Here is a 13,899-nt window from a genome sequence, read left to right on the forward strand (position 1 = left end):
TAAATACACTATCAAAACCAGGAAATTGACATTGGTACAATCTGTAGACCTTATCAGATTTTACCAGTTTTTCATACACTCATGTGTGTGTATGTGTTTGTATGTACCTAGGTCCATGAAATTTTATTATGTGTATAGATTTGTGTAACCACTACCACAACCAAGATAGAGAACTGGTACATCACCACAAAGATCTCCTTCATGTTGTACCCATACCCCTCTCCCTACCTTGTTCTTAACCCCTGTAAATTATCTTTGAAAATTACCTAAGAACTTGTGATATTTAAAGTCTGTGAACATTTATCCAACATTTTGCCAAAAGGCATCCTTGTTCATCTTAAGTAATTCAAGTATTACCCTCTTTTGGTAAATGAGTTACCAATCTGCAGTTCCAAATTGTTAGAATTACAATGTTTCACCAAATTAAACACTTCCTCTGCATGGTACATTGTCCTAAACATAAGGGAAAGAAGAAATAAAATATAATAATCCCTGTTCTGAAAGGGACTTTCAGGCAAAGTAATGGAGGGAGATGAATAAAATAATAAAGTGAACAAAGTAACGGACCAAGTAGAGCAGAGTGGGAGAATACCCAGCCTGTAGATTTTAAATTGGGTCATTATTATTCAAGCAAAGGCCACTATTTAATCCTTCCCCTCATTCACAAAGTACTCCCAAATAAATTTTAAGTACATTGAAGAGTTCTGTGGATTTAAAAAAAAAAAAAAAAAAAAAGATATCTGTAAAAACATAGAATAAAATAATCTATAGGTGGAGAAGAACTTTCTGAGTGTAAACATAATGGAAATAAAAATCACAAAGGGAAAATCTCTACACTTGACTTCATAATGATTACAAACTTCCTATATAACAGAAATCATTGTAAAAACAAAAACTAACAACAAAAGCTGCCACAAACAAAACTACATTTCTTTTAAAATACTCAGTTAAGAAAAACACTTAAGATTCTCAATAGAAATGAGCAAAGGACAGGGAAAGACAACTCACAGAAGAAATACAAATAATTTTAAAACATTTAAAAAAATAAAAGTTTGGCTGCACTAATAGTCAGAAATGAAAGTACAGATCTTGCGTATTCTCTCATTATGTCAATAATGAATCAGGGCATTTGTCCAGGACTTGGTGAATTTTTTTTTTTAATTATAACCCTGAAGTACTACAAAATTCTCAGTTGCCCTTTTTGTTATTAAGGAAAGATTAAATTATATGAGTGTTATTGATATTACCATATCCTAACTCAATGAAAATTTAAGAAATTTTATCATTTTGTTTTGTTTTTGGCGGCTGGCCAGTACAGGGATCCAAACCTTTGACCTTGGTGTTATAACATCGTACTCTAACCAACTGAGCTAACCAGCCAGCCCAGAAATTTCCACACTAACAGAATATATCCAGTGTAGTGGTAATCATGTAATGAATAGAATAGTATCCTTGCTTCCTCACTTTTCTTTTTATTTTTTTTTTACTTTTTTTTTTAAGTATCCTCACTTTTCATTTTAAACTTTTATTAAATAGAAGTGTTGTACTTCCATTATATATATATATAATTACATATTACTATATATATAAATTACATATAAGTATACATATTATACAAATTTGTAAATATAGAATGTATAACAATACTATTTAGATTGCCTTTGTACCTAACATTCTGAAATATTTACATAAACTAGGCTAATATACCCTTTCTATAATTTTCTCTTGTCAAAATCCTTTCCCAGGAATGAGAACATAGTTTATCAGCTTTTTAATGCTTTATACCTTTACTAGATCTTAGCAATGACTTCACTGATTTTCTTAACATGCCCTCTTGATTGTTTTTCCCTAGAGGAGTAGTAACTAGAGTATTCTTTATCTCTTGCATGTTGTAGAGTAAACTAAGTCCCTACTAATTATTTTTTAACTACATGGGCTTTTCAACCAGAAGTAAAGTAACATTTAGGAAGGTTAATTCTGTAAACAGTGACAGTTTGTTCATAGTAACATGCCTAGCCATGTTAGCAAGGAGGGTAATTGAAGGTGTCAATATTATGTGTCTTAAGTGCCTTTAAAATATTCTGCAGAATTTGTTGGATCTCTCTTCTTTTATATCTTACTGTTAATACTGTACATTTATATATGGGCTGTAATATCAGATGTTATTTTTTCTTTAAATGTTTATTTTTTGAAAAATGTTTTCCTTTAGCATCTGTATAGTTATTGTCTTAAAGATCAGCTCTTGAAAAAGCTATCCTTAGTATTATTTTCTTCATTTTTAGACAAGAGGGGCTGCTTTTTTCATTATTGCTGTGATCTGTTTATTGCTTTTCGACAATGATGATCTCATGGCTAAAATGGCTGAACACCGTATCCTTTTTTTGCAATAGACTGGACTTATTTAATGTCTTGCAGAAAAGTAGAAGACTGGCAGAGTGGGAAAAGAAGAGGTGAATGAATTAAACTGATCAATCATGAACGAAACTTTCATAGGTTAATGTAGACATTCAAAATCAGTATTTAAATAATGAACAAATTCATTCTATTAAATATTTTACAGCATCTCAGTATTTTCATCAGTATACTAAATTTTCAGAAATTTAAGGATATTGAAAGAATATTTTAGGGGCTAGCAGGTTAACTCAATTGGTTAGAGCGCAGTGGTGTAACACCAAGGTCAAGGGTTCAGATTCCTGTACCGGCCAGCTGCCCAAAAATATATATATATTTTTTAGAATGTCCTGGTGCTAAAAAAAAAAAGAAAGAAAGAAAAAAGATGATTTGCCACTCAACATAATCAGTGTTTGCTCCCTCATAATTTAATAATTCAAATGCTCATAAATGAAAAACATTTGTCATCTTCTTGCATGAAAGAAAACATTCAAATTCCCTTACCTGGCATTCACTCTCTTGCTCTAAATTATTTCCAGTTCAGACACCACTCTTATCTCATATAAACCCAATTTTGCAGTCAAATATATCTATTCATTCTACTCTACAGACATTCCTTGTTCTGTCCTTTGCACACACCTCTACCTACTCCATTCAGCAGAACTCAAAGCACCAGTGCCCTAAAACTTATTAGTAAACTAATAATAATTTACTTTGTTGCAATGAGAGAGGGGAGCATAACTTTGAAAAACCTCTGTGTTGCTTGTGGTACACCCTCTCCCACCCCACCCTCTTTTGCTTGCTGCTTACTTTGCTGAGACTTAAGTGGTCAATGACTTAGAAGACAGATTTAGGACTGGTTTTACATGTCATTCTAAAATGGTATCTGAATTCCACCGGGCAGGAAAAGTCCATGGAGATTCCTTGCTCTTGTCCCTTTGTCCTACTAAAAGTATGTATACAAATGTCTTTTGGAGGTTAAATACTAAAATTCAGCCACTTTGTCTTAAGCACTATTATAATCATTTTAGAGATGGCATAAGAAATACAGGCCATTTCAACTTATATATTGTGTCCCAGAATTAAATTTTACATTGTTTTGTTTTTTGTTTTTTGTTTTTGTTTTTTTTTTTGTCTTTTTGTGACTGGCAGCACCGCGCTCAGCCAGTGAGCGCACCGGCCATCCTTATATAGGATCCGAACCCGCGGCGGGAGCACTGCTGCGCTCCCAGCACTGCACTCTCCCGAGTGCGCCACGGGGTCGGCCTACATTGTTTTGTTTTTAAGGGAAACGTATTATTGAAGGTTGTCAGGTTTGGGGCCCCCAGATTAGTCTATATTCAACCCAAAATAATGTAACTAAAATTTCAGGAGGACGTCAGGTTTCAAAGAGTTAATATTTGGAATGTTTTCCTTTATTTCAACTTACTTAGCTGAAGGACATCATGACAGTGCTCTAACTCACATGCTTTACACAGCCATTGCCTTCTTAGGTGTGGCAGATCACAAGGTATGTTCTTTTCTTTGTTGCTAAAGTGATCAAAAGATTCTGAAAAGTTATAGCTATTATAACTTTAAAAGTGCATTTAAAATAAGTTTTCAATAATTTACAATATTGCCTGCCATTTAAGTAGTTAAGTAATTGAGGATATGGAAAAAACATACTGGTTCCATTTCTTCAAATATTATGTATTTAAGGATTGAGTTTTGGACTGTATATGTTTCTAATGAGACTTATCTAATTTTACTCCTAGGCTGGAGTATTGTTGCTAGTACTGGCTTTGTGTTGTAAAGTTGGTTTTCATACAGCTTCCAGAAAGCTCTCTATAGATGTCGGTGGAGCCAAACGTCTTCAGGCTTTATCTCATCTTGTTTCTGTGCTTCTCTTGTGCCCATGGGTCATTGTTCTTTCTGTGACAACTGAGGTAAGAGCAAGAATTTACTGGTGATAAGTAAAATGAATTGCTATTGCTTATAAATTTTAGTTCAGTACATTGAATTTTATTTCAATCTGAAGTTGAAAGTGGCCTAAATTATCTTTGCTTTTTCTTTGTAGTTTTAAAAAAACATTTTTGGAGTTAATTTTATTTATAAAAAACACAAATCTGTTGTAACAACATACTGTACCCCACAAATATGTACAAGTAAATCTTAAATTTTGAATTAAAAGAAAAATACAAATCAAATACTATTACATTTACATATCCTTTGCATTCCTGTGACCCAAAGGAATCAGTTGAACAAACAACAAGCCATATGTTAGGCTTTAGGATTGTGGGTCACGTGTTTATAAAGTTTTTAAACATTAATGCTTTGTTTTTTAACACTTTGGAGAATACTGGGAAAATGTGCCAGTATTTTGTAGCTCTTATATGTTGGCATTTTGTGGATATTGAATCATGAGAATATTTGCTTATACATAAAAAGTTTAACAAAAACATCTTACACGATGTGAACTTTATACCTATATAGTATTGACAGTTTCTTTTTTTTTTTAATTTTTAGAGTAAAGTTGAGTCTTGGTTTTCTCTCATTATGCCTTTCACAACGGTTATCTTTTTCGTCATGATCTTGGATTTCTATGTGGATTCTACTTGTTCAGTCAAAATGGATGTTTCCAAATGTGCCCGCTATGGATCCTTTCCCATTTTTATTAGTGCTCTCCTTTTTGGAAATTTTTGGACACATCCAATAACAGACCAGCTTCGGGCTATGAACAAAGCAGCACACCAGGAGAGTACTGAACACGTCCTGTCTGGAGGAGTGGTAGTGAGTGCTATATTCTTCATTTTGTGTAAGCATTATTTTCCCCCTTGTTTTTATTTTAACAAATTTCTTTTTATGGATTCTGATGGTCAAATCATTTCTTTACTTAATTTAGGAAATTCTTCAGTGCTTGCATTTAGTGCTGACGGTTACCATGTTGGTTTTTTCATAGCTTAAACTTTTAAAACTTTTGTAATGTTCCTTTTTTTTTTTTTTTTTTCTGTTTGTAGCTGCCAACATCTTATCATCTCCCTCTAAGAGAGGACAGAAAGGTACCCTTATTGGATATTCTCCTGAAGGAACACCTCTTTATAACTTCATGGGTGATGCTTTTCAGCATAGCTCTCAATCAATCCCTAGGTTTATTAAGGAATCACTAAAACAAATTCTTGAGGAGAATGATTCTAGGCAGATCTTTTACTTCTTGTGCTTGAATCTGGTAAGATTTTTAAATATTGGTGCCATATCTTAACCTAATATTTTAATTTTGACAGTTCTGGTATAATTTTAGTAATTCCCAAATTTCCAGTAGAGATGGGCTAAAATTTACATTTTCTCTAAGTAGTAGCAAGATTACAGTATCATATTCAGACTAGTTAAGCAAACAGTTTTTTTTCTGGCTGGCCAGTATGGGATCCGAACCCATGACCTTGGTGTTATAAGGCTGTGCTCTAACCAACTGAGCTAACCAGGCAGCCCAAGCAAACAATTTTTGAGGCATTTTAGAAGCATTTATTTAATATGCTCTTTCAAATCAGTAAATATAGTAACATTTAAAGAGTTTTATCTACTTCTTTATAAGATGTGACTTACAGACCACTGGTTCCTAACATTTTATAGCCTAGTTTACTGATTTCTACAGGCATGCAAATAAAACTATCTCCATAGTTTATATGAGAGATATATCTGATTTGTCTTAGTTTCTTACAGTTTATATGAAATAAATTTTCCTAGTATGAGTAACAGTTAAATAACTAAAGAGGCAGAGTTATGGCACATCTTCAAGTAAGATTTGGGTAATTAGGGTTAGAATTCTCATGATTAAATCCTGAGTAAATCTCTATTGAAACATTTCCCAGCATACTCCTCCCATTCTTTTTTATTTATTTATTTATTTATTTATTTTTAACATTTTTAGCTTTTTACCTTTGTGGAATTATTCTATGGCGTGTTGACCAATAGTCTGGGTCTGATCTCAGATGGATTTCACATGCTCTTTGACTGCTCTGCTTTGGTCATGGGACTTTTTGCTGCCCTGATGAGTAGATGGAAAGCCACTCGGATTTTCTCCTATGGGTAGGTACACTGACTATCAAGGTGATGTAGCACAATGAAAAAATTTTAAGTGCAAATTCCATCTTATAGAATAAAACATTATTACTTTCAATACAAATAATTTTTAGATCTTCATTTTTCTTAATTTGAAGTAGGTAAGGGGATATGAACTAAGCATTTGATAAATACTGAATGGCAATGAGATTATAGTCCCTGACAAATTCTCTTTAGGCAGGGAGCAAAAATCAGTTAAAATCTCGAGGTCTTTGCCCAACTTGTTTCTTTTGAGGGAATGGAATGTGCATGGTCATTCACATCTTTGCTGTTAAAAAGAGTATTCAAAATCTGAAGTTGCTATACATGAAAATATTCTTTCATTAAGCAAAAAATTCAATTCAACAAATATTAGAATCTGTTTTGAGACATATTTTGATAACACCTACTCTAAATTAATAAATTCAGCTCTTATTCTCAACTGTTTATATTTTGAAAGATGGATGAGCCAAAAATACAAATAATTTTGGTAAAAAGCAGAATTTTTGTGACATGAGATACAGAGCACATCAAGAGTTTAAAGGAAGAAGAAATAACCTCTTGCTTGGAAATTAGGAAAGGCTTTGTGTAAGAAGGATACTGATTAATATATAAAATTTCAGCAAACAGATATATGTACAGAAGGACCTTCAGCATTAATATGGTATTTAAAATCTTGGTAATTTTCTAATATTATTATAACTACTAAATAAGTAGTTGGAAAATCTGGACTTATTTCCTCATTTATAAAATAATAATGTTTTCATACTTTTAAAATATTTGTCATTTTCCTTTTCTAAAAAGTATTCTACATTTTTAGGTATGGCCGAATAGAAATTCTCTCTGGATTTATTAATGGACTTTTTCTAATAGTAATAGCTTTTTTTGTGTTTATGGAGTCAGTGGCTAGATTGATTGATCCTCCGGAATTAGACACACAAATGTTAACAGTAAGTCTTTATTTTCCTATTTGAATTTCTACTCATATAGTTTTTTCCATGCTGAAGTTTAACTGTTTCTAGATATTGATATAGGAAAGTTTTATTTTATTTTTTACTTAAATCAATGTAATTTCCTATCCTTCTATTTACATTTACACTGCCGACTCTTAGAAATTAATTAATCCTTTTCTCTAATATTTTAGTAATCAAAATATTAGATGACATTGTAAAACATACAGGTTTCTTTCTGACTAATGAAATGTTTTTGTTTAAAGATGTGTTTTTAAAGGGCCGGCTGGTGGCTCACTTGGGAGACTGTGGTGCTAATAACACCAAGGCCACGGGTTTGGATCCCTATGTAGGGATGGCTGGTTAGCTCATTTGGGAGAGCGTGGTGCTGACAACACCAAGTCAAGGGTTAAGATGCCCTTACCGGTCATCTTTCAAAAAAAAAAAAAAAAATGTGTTTTTAAATACCTGAGGAAATTGGTACAATGTTAGAGATAAAATCAGAAAAAAATTTATAACTTTAAAAGCTTTACTCTACAGATTATATTACTACTATAGCAACTTTTAATGTTCTCTCTATACCTCCAAACCTTTAAATGCACTATTTCTTGTACTTGACATGCCCTTCTCTCACCTCTCAGCCTCACTCAAGATTTTGCTTACATGTCTCCTCTGGTAGAATACTTTCCCTTATTCTCTCTCTTTCCTCCACAAAATTTGTTAGACTCCCCTTCTCAGTATTCCTATAGTATCTCATGCATTCTTCTTTTAGCACCATTGAGTTGCAGTTAATTTGTTGTTTAATTTCTTCCACAATTAAGATGTGTCTTCAGGACCTGAATGTTAATTATCATTAACTCTTAAATGATAGCACCTGGTTTGTAGTAGGAACTCAGCAATTAATTGTTGAATGACTAAAAGCAGTTCTGAGTCTTGGTAGAAGCATACTTTAGTGAAATGGTTTTAGAGTACAGTTTGGAAATATATACTGGATTTTCAAGTGCTCATACTCTTCAGTCTTTAATATTTATCATACAGAAACATTCACACAAGTATATAGAAGTACATAATTCATGTAATGAAAACAATCCAGTGTCTATCAATGAAAGAACCAGTTAAATAAATCTGTTATCCATATAATAAAATACTATGTAGCTATTAAAAAGAGTGAGGCCGGCCAGCTGTCCAAATATTTAAAAAATAATAAAATTAAAAGAGTGAGGTATAGGGCCGGCCCGTGGCTCACTCGGGAGAGTGCGGTGCTAATAACACCAAGGCCCCGGGTTCGGATCCCATATACGGATGGCCGGTTCGCTCACTGGCTGAGCGTGGTGCTGACCACACCAAGTCAAGGGTTAAGATCCCCTTACCGGTCATCTTTAAAAAAAAAAAAAAAAAAAAAAAAAAAATGAGGTATATCTATATATATTGGCATGAAAACAACTTAGAAGATGTACTAAGTGAAAAACAAATTGCAAAATAGTATTATAATGATTCTCATATTGGTTTTAAAAGATATATATACATATATTAGTATACATGTAGAAAATACATCATTCTCCTAGGAGTGAGTAACTATTGGGGGTAGTATTATAGGGACTTTCACTTTCTACATTTTTGTCTTTCTGATGAAATATACAAAGATGAAATATTTCTCAGTAGAGGAGGAAGAGCATGAGGTTGTGGGGATTCTGTAAGCAGTATTTGGTTTCACTCAAACTCGTTGACCTTCTACAAGCTTTATAAGCTTTATAAAACTGAAATTTTAAAGTCTGACAGAAAAGTGGTCTGACTCACAGGAAAAAGTAAATAAGCTCCATATATGCTTACCAAAGTAAATCTCTTCTGGGGCTGGCTGGTTAGCTCAGTTTTATAGAACACAACCTTCTAATAGCAAGGTCACAGGTTCAGATCCCCAACCAGCCAGCCAAAAAAAAAAAGATAAGTAATTAAAATTATTTGTTCCCTTCATTTTTATACTTTCCTTTTATGAAACAAATGATTCTCTAAAGGAGAAATTGTAGACATATAAGGATAATCAAGGAATAAGTAACTTTGCTTATCTTTTGGAGTATTATTGTGGCACTGTTAATTCAAGAAATGTTATTCACTTTGTTTTTAAAAAATGAAAGATTACTTTTATATGTTTGCTATTTTATTGTACTGTTTTTACTTTGGAAAATTTTAACACATGTAAGACACAGTAAGACTACATTAATTTGCAATCCACTAGTTATTAAATTTTAATCATTACCATACAAACTGTTCAAATTTACCTAGTAATATAAACAAGGTTTCAAGTACAGTGTATTCTTGCCCTACTAAGCAGTACTTTCAAACTCTTTATTTAAATAAACAAAACTTTGCACCATTTGTTTATACATAAGCCATGAGCCAAATACATATCAGTCTTAATAACTTAAAGTGAGTCTAAATTCCAGTATTTGTCAATTTTGTTTGATATTTGAAAGTTAAAATGTTCCTGCTAAAATATTCTAAAATTCCCATTTTTTAAATTTTGGACTTACTTATTGAACTTAGTGAGGTTTTATTGTGAATACTTTCAAAACTATAAACAGAAAAACATGTAGTATATAATAATTTTTCAATAAAAAGTTTATTTAAAAACTACAAATTTTAAGGTTTTCTTTTCTCCCTTTTGCTAGCCAGTCTCAGTTGGAGGGCTGATAGTAAACCTTATTGGTATCTGTGCCTTTAGCCATGCCCATAACCATACCCATGGAGCTTCTCAAGGAAGCTGTCACTCATCTGATCACAGCCATTCACACCATATGCATGGACACAGTGACCATGGGCACGGTCATAGCCACGGATCCACAAGCGGAGTCATGAATGCTAACATGAGGGGTGAGTCCTTGCCAGATATTGTCCTGCCTTTCAACTGCATTCTATATTGACACTCTGTTTATTTGTATTAAATATTGGGCTACAATGTACAATTTTATTTTTAAAAATCAACCTGTGGCTAAAAAAGTCTGAAGTCATCTGCTATAAAAAACACTTGTGTTCTATATACATGAAATGAAATATTGTTCAGCCTTTTAAAAAGAGGGAAATTCCACAGTATGCTACAGTGTAGATAAACCTTGAGAACATTATGCTAAGTGAAGCAAGCCAGTCACAGAAAGGCAAATACTGCATGATTTCACTTATATGGGTGAAATTCATAGAATCAAAGGGGGAGAAGGAATTGGAGGTTGCTAATCAACAGCTATAAAGTTTCAGTTAAGCAACATGAATAAGCTCTGAGGATCTGCTGTCCAATATTGTACCAATAGTCAACAATAATGTACTGTACACTTAAAAATTTGCTGAGTGCAGATCTCATGATAAATGTTCTTACCACAATAAAATAAAATTTTTTTAAAAAATGAAAATACATTTGTTCATAAATGTCAATTTTTAAATAAATAATTATAATTATAGAGTCCTTTTCATAGTGTCACTTGAATAAATATTAGTTGAAAGGGAAACCCTGAGTGTACCATTATGAACTTTCACTACAAAAGAAAAAGGAAATTTTTATTGCACTACAAAAAAATATGGAAGAACTATTCATCACTTATTTTGTTGTATTGTTTATTCTGATTGTTTAAGTAATTTGGATAATGTCAAAACTTGGTTCAAGCATGATTCTTAGGAAACCTTCCCAAATTGCACCATCATAAAACTCATCATACTGTGTCAGTTGCCAATGTTCTTATCTTTTTACTACTATACTCCAGATTCCTAGAGGGTTGTGACCATGTTTTAGTCATTTTGAAGAAACAGCTACTAGCAAAGTGTGTAGTGCATAATAGGTACCCAGAAATATTGGTAGAATGGATAAAAGAACTAAATTAGATGTGCCTTAGTTTTTAATGTTTTTATATATTTTATTTGTAGGTGTATTTCTACATGTTTTGGCAGACACACTTGGCAGTATTGGTGTGATCGTATCCACAATTCTTATAGAGCAGTTTGGATGGTTCATTGCTGATCCCCTCTGTTCTCTTTTTATTGCTATATTAATATTTCTCAGTGTTATTCCACTGATTAAAGATGCCTGTCAGGTTCTGCTTCTGAGACTGCCACCAGATTATGAAAAAGAACTACATATTGCTTTAGAAAAGGTACTGCATGTAATTTCTTCACTATTTTTTTCCTTTTAAAATAGCATTTGAATTTGAATGAGTTGACCTAACAAGAAATGTGCAAGATATGAATGAAGAAAATACAGTTTTACTTAAAAGACGTAAAACAGGGACTGAATAAATGGAAAGAGACATTTTCTTAGATGGGAAGACTGTATTATGAAGCTGTTAATTTTCTTTTTAAATCTCAGTTGCCTCTCATTGGGATTTTGTTTTGTTTTTGTTTTGGGGTGGAGGGATAGATAATTCAATATTATTTGGAACTTATTTGGAAGAGTTAGTGCAACAATAAAAAATACAAATTTTAAAATGTTGTAGAACAACTGTTTACGTAGCATTTACACTATATTTGGTATTATAAGCAATCTAGAGATGATTTAAAGTCTAAGGGAGGGTGGTGCATCCTGCGAGGAATGTGGGGAGCCTGAGGGTGCTACCATGGCTTCCAGTGGGGTCACCATGAGCACTGCTGGCTAGGCAAACAAAGCTCCCAAAATTCCAGACAACGTGGGAGATTGGCTTTAGGGCATCTACCATTTTGCCAGTGATAGGAATGATTTCAGAGAAACTTCCTCCTCGATTTGGGACTCTCCCCTGTGGGAGTTTGGCTGGCCAGGAACTTGAGTGACATTGACCTAAAGGCACCTCAGCCAGGGGTGTAGCCAAGTAGACAAATGGAATCCCTGTGCTATACCTGAAACCTTCCAAAAACAGAGCCTACAATCTGTGACCACTACAAGATATGCCCTAATGGCAGCTGAAGTTTGATTCAGACAAGCACCTTCCCCCTTTCCTCCCTGGTTTCCTTTTGTTCCTTGAGTCCACTCAGAACTCCATTCTCTGGTCAGCAGTCAGGCTTCAGCTGAAGTGTTGCCTCTGTTCTGTAAAGTTCTGTGCATAGTTCCTAAGTTTCAGCAAGGGGGTGATCTTTGCTCTTGTCCTGAGGAATAACAATGGTGTTCTAACAAATATTTGAAATAAAGAATGTACAGAAAGACTGAAAAAAAAAAAAAGTATAAGGGAGGATGTGCGTAGGTATATACAAATACTCTGCCATTTTTATATAAGGATTTGAGTATCTAAGGATACCAAGAAACAACTGTATAAAGTTACAGAATTAACTCACACAACTAACAATTTGGTCTTACACAAGAATAAACCCATTAATCAACTTTTTAAAAAATAGGTTGTCCAGAAACAGACTTAGGAATTATGGAATTCAGTATACAGCAAAATGACATTTCAGATCAGTAGGGAGAAATGGTTGCCTTGGAGCTGGCTAGTCAGCTCAGAAGTTTAGAGGGTGGTGCTGCAGGGTTCAATCCCTGTACCAGCCAGCCGCCACAGAAAAAACACGTTGAAAGAAACACTTTTATAAGTTGTTGTTCTATATAAAAATATTTTGAAAATAAAAATGGCAAAAAACTGTTTTGTACTGTTTTATTAATTTTTCCCACTTAATTATGTCACATTGATAAATACGCTAATACACTTTTAATGACAGTGTAGTATTACATTCTGTGGGTAGTCAATTTATTTAAACAATCCTCTATTGTTGAACATTGAGGATATCTTTTGAATGTGTTATCTCTATATAACAAATAACGTGTGTATGTATGTATCAATGTAAAGGAAACCATGTAGTTCATTGAACATGTGCAGGTAATATTTAGAACAGGAAAAGTCATGTTATACTGGTGAAAATGAGTGTATGACTGTTGGTGAAAGCCACATTTGGGTGTAAAGACATCTGTAACCTCCATTCGCTTTCCTATTCAGAGCTCCTTTCCTCAGCATCAGTCCTAGGTCAGAAAATTTTAGGCACTTCAAGTTTGTTGTCTTTCTGCTGTTCCTTCCCATTTCCAGCCTCTCCTTATCTTTTTTTATTTTTTTCTTAAACAGCTTAATAGTGACTTGTAGATCAAGGAATCTGTGATTGCTTTCTATCAGAAAGCATCTCCATTGTGTTAATTAGCCTTTAAAACCGTTTATATTACCTCTTCTTTTATTTGACAGATACAGAAAATTGAAGGATTAATATCATATCGAGACCCTCATTTCTGGCGTCATTCTGCCAGTGTTGTGGCAGGAACAATTCATATACAGGTGACATCCGATGTGATGGAACAAAGAATAGTACAGCAGGTAATAACCTTTTGTTTTTAAAGTAATTTCAGTTGAGCTAATTCATACCTAAAATTGCACACATCATAAGTTATATGGCTCAAATCATTTTTACTGTTCAAAAATATCAGTCTTTCAGCTGTTTGAGAGTAATATAACTTATTTTTTACATCTAGATTTGTTTTATATCTAAAAATTGTTAAAAT

The 13,899-nt window shown here is 33.2% G+C and overlaps 1 protein-coding gene and 1 pseudogene across 9 annotated transcripts in view; both read left to right on the plus strand.

Moving 5' to 3' along the window:
- SLC30A5 (solute carrier family 30 member 5) overlaps positions 1 to 13,899 on the plus strand; it is a 35,813-nt gene that overhangs the window by 13,268 nt on the left and 8,646 nt on the right. For 6 of the 9 annotated variants that reach the window (XR_010022652.1, XR_010022654.1, XR_010022653.1 and 3 more), the window contains 10 exons: positions 2,283 to 2,370; positions 3,825 to 3,901; positions 4,146 to 4,316; positions 4,897 to 5,185; positions 5,388 to 5,596; positions 6,296 to 6,453; positions 7,286 to 7,415; positions 10,082 to 10,283; positions 11,322 to 11,548; positions 13,586 to 13,714. Coding sequence is in view for 6 of the 9 variants with exons in the window: in XM_063087232.1 (XP_062943302.1) it covers positions 2,283 to 2,370; positions 3,825 to 3,901; positions 4,146 to 4,316; positions 4,897 to 5,185; positions 5,388 to 5,596; positions 6,296 to 6,453; positions 7,286 to 7,415; positions 10,082 to 10,283; positions 11,322 to 11,548; positions 13,586 to 13,714 (1,680 nt within the window). In the remaining 3 variants the exon portion in view is untranslated. The remainder of the gene's footprint in view (positions 1 to 2,282; positions 2,371 to 3,824; positions 3,902 to 4,145; positions 4,317 to 4,896; positions 5,186 to 5,387; positions 5,597 to 6,295; positions 6,454 to 7,285; positions 7,416 to 10,081; positions 10,284 to 11,321; positions 11,549 to 13,585; positions 13,715 to 13,899) is intronic. The other 3 variants (XM_063087233.1, XM_063087235.1, XM_063087234.1) reach the window with 2 other exon arrangements.
- LOC134367370 (mitochondrial import receptor subunit TOM6 homolog) lies at positions 12,008 to 12,231 on the plus strand (annotated as a pseudogene).

The sequence above is a fragment of the Cynocephalus volans genome, chromosome 2 (assembly GCF_027409185.1).
Source record: "Cynocephalus volans isolate mCynVol1 chromosome 2, mCynVol1.pri, whole genome shotgun sequence".
Lineage (NCBI taxonomy): Eukaryota > Metazoa > Chordata > Mammalia > Dermoptera > Cynocephalidae > Cynocephalus > Cynocephalus volans.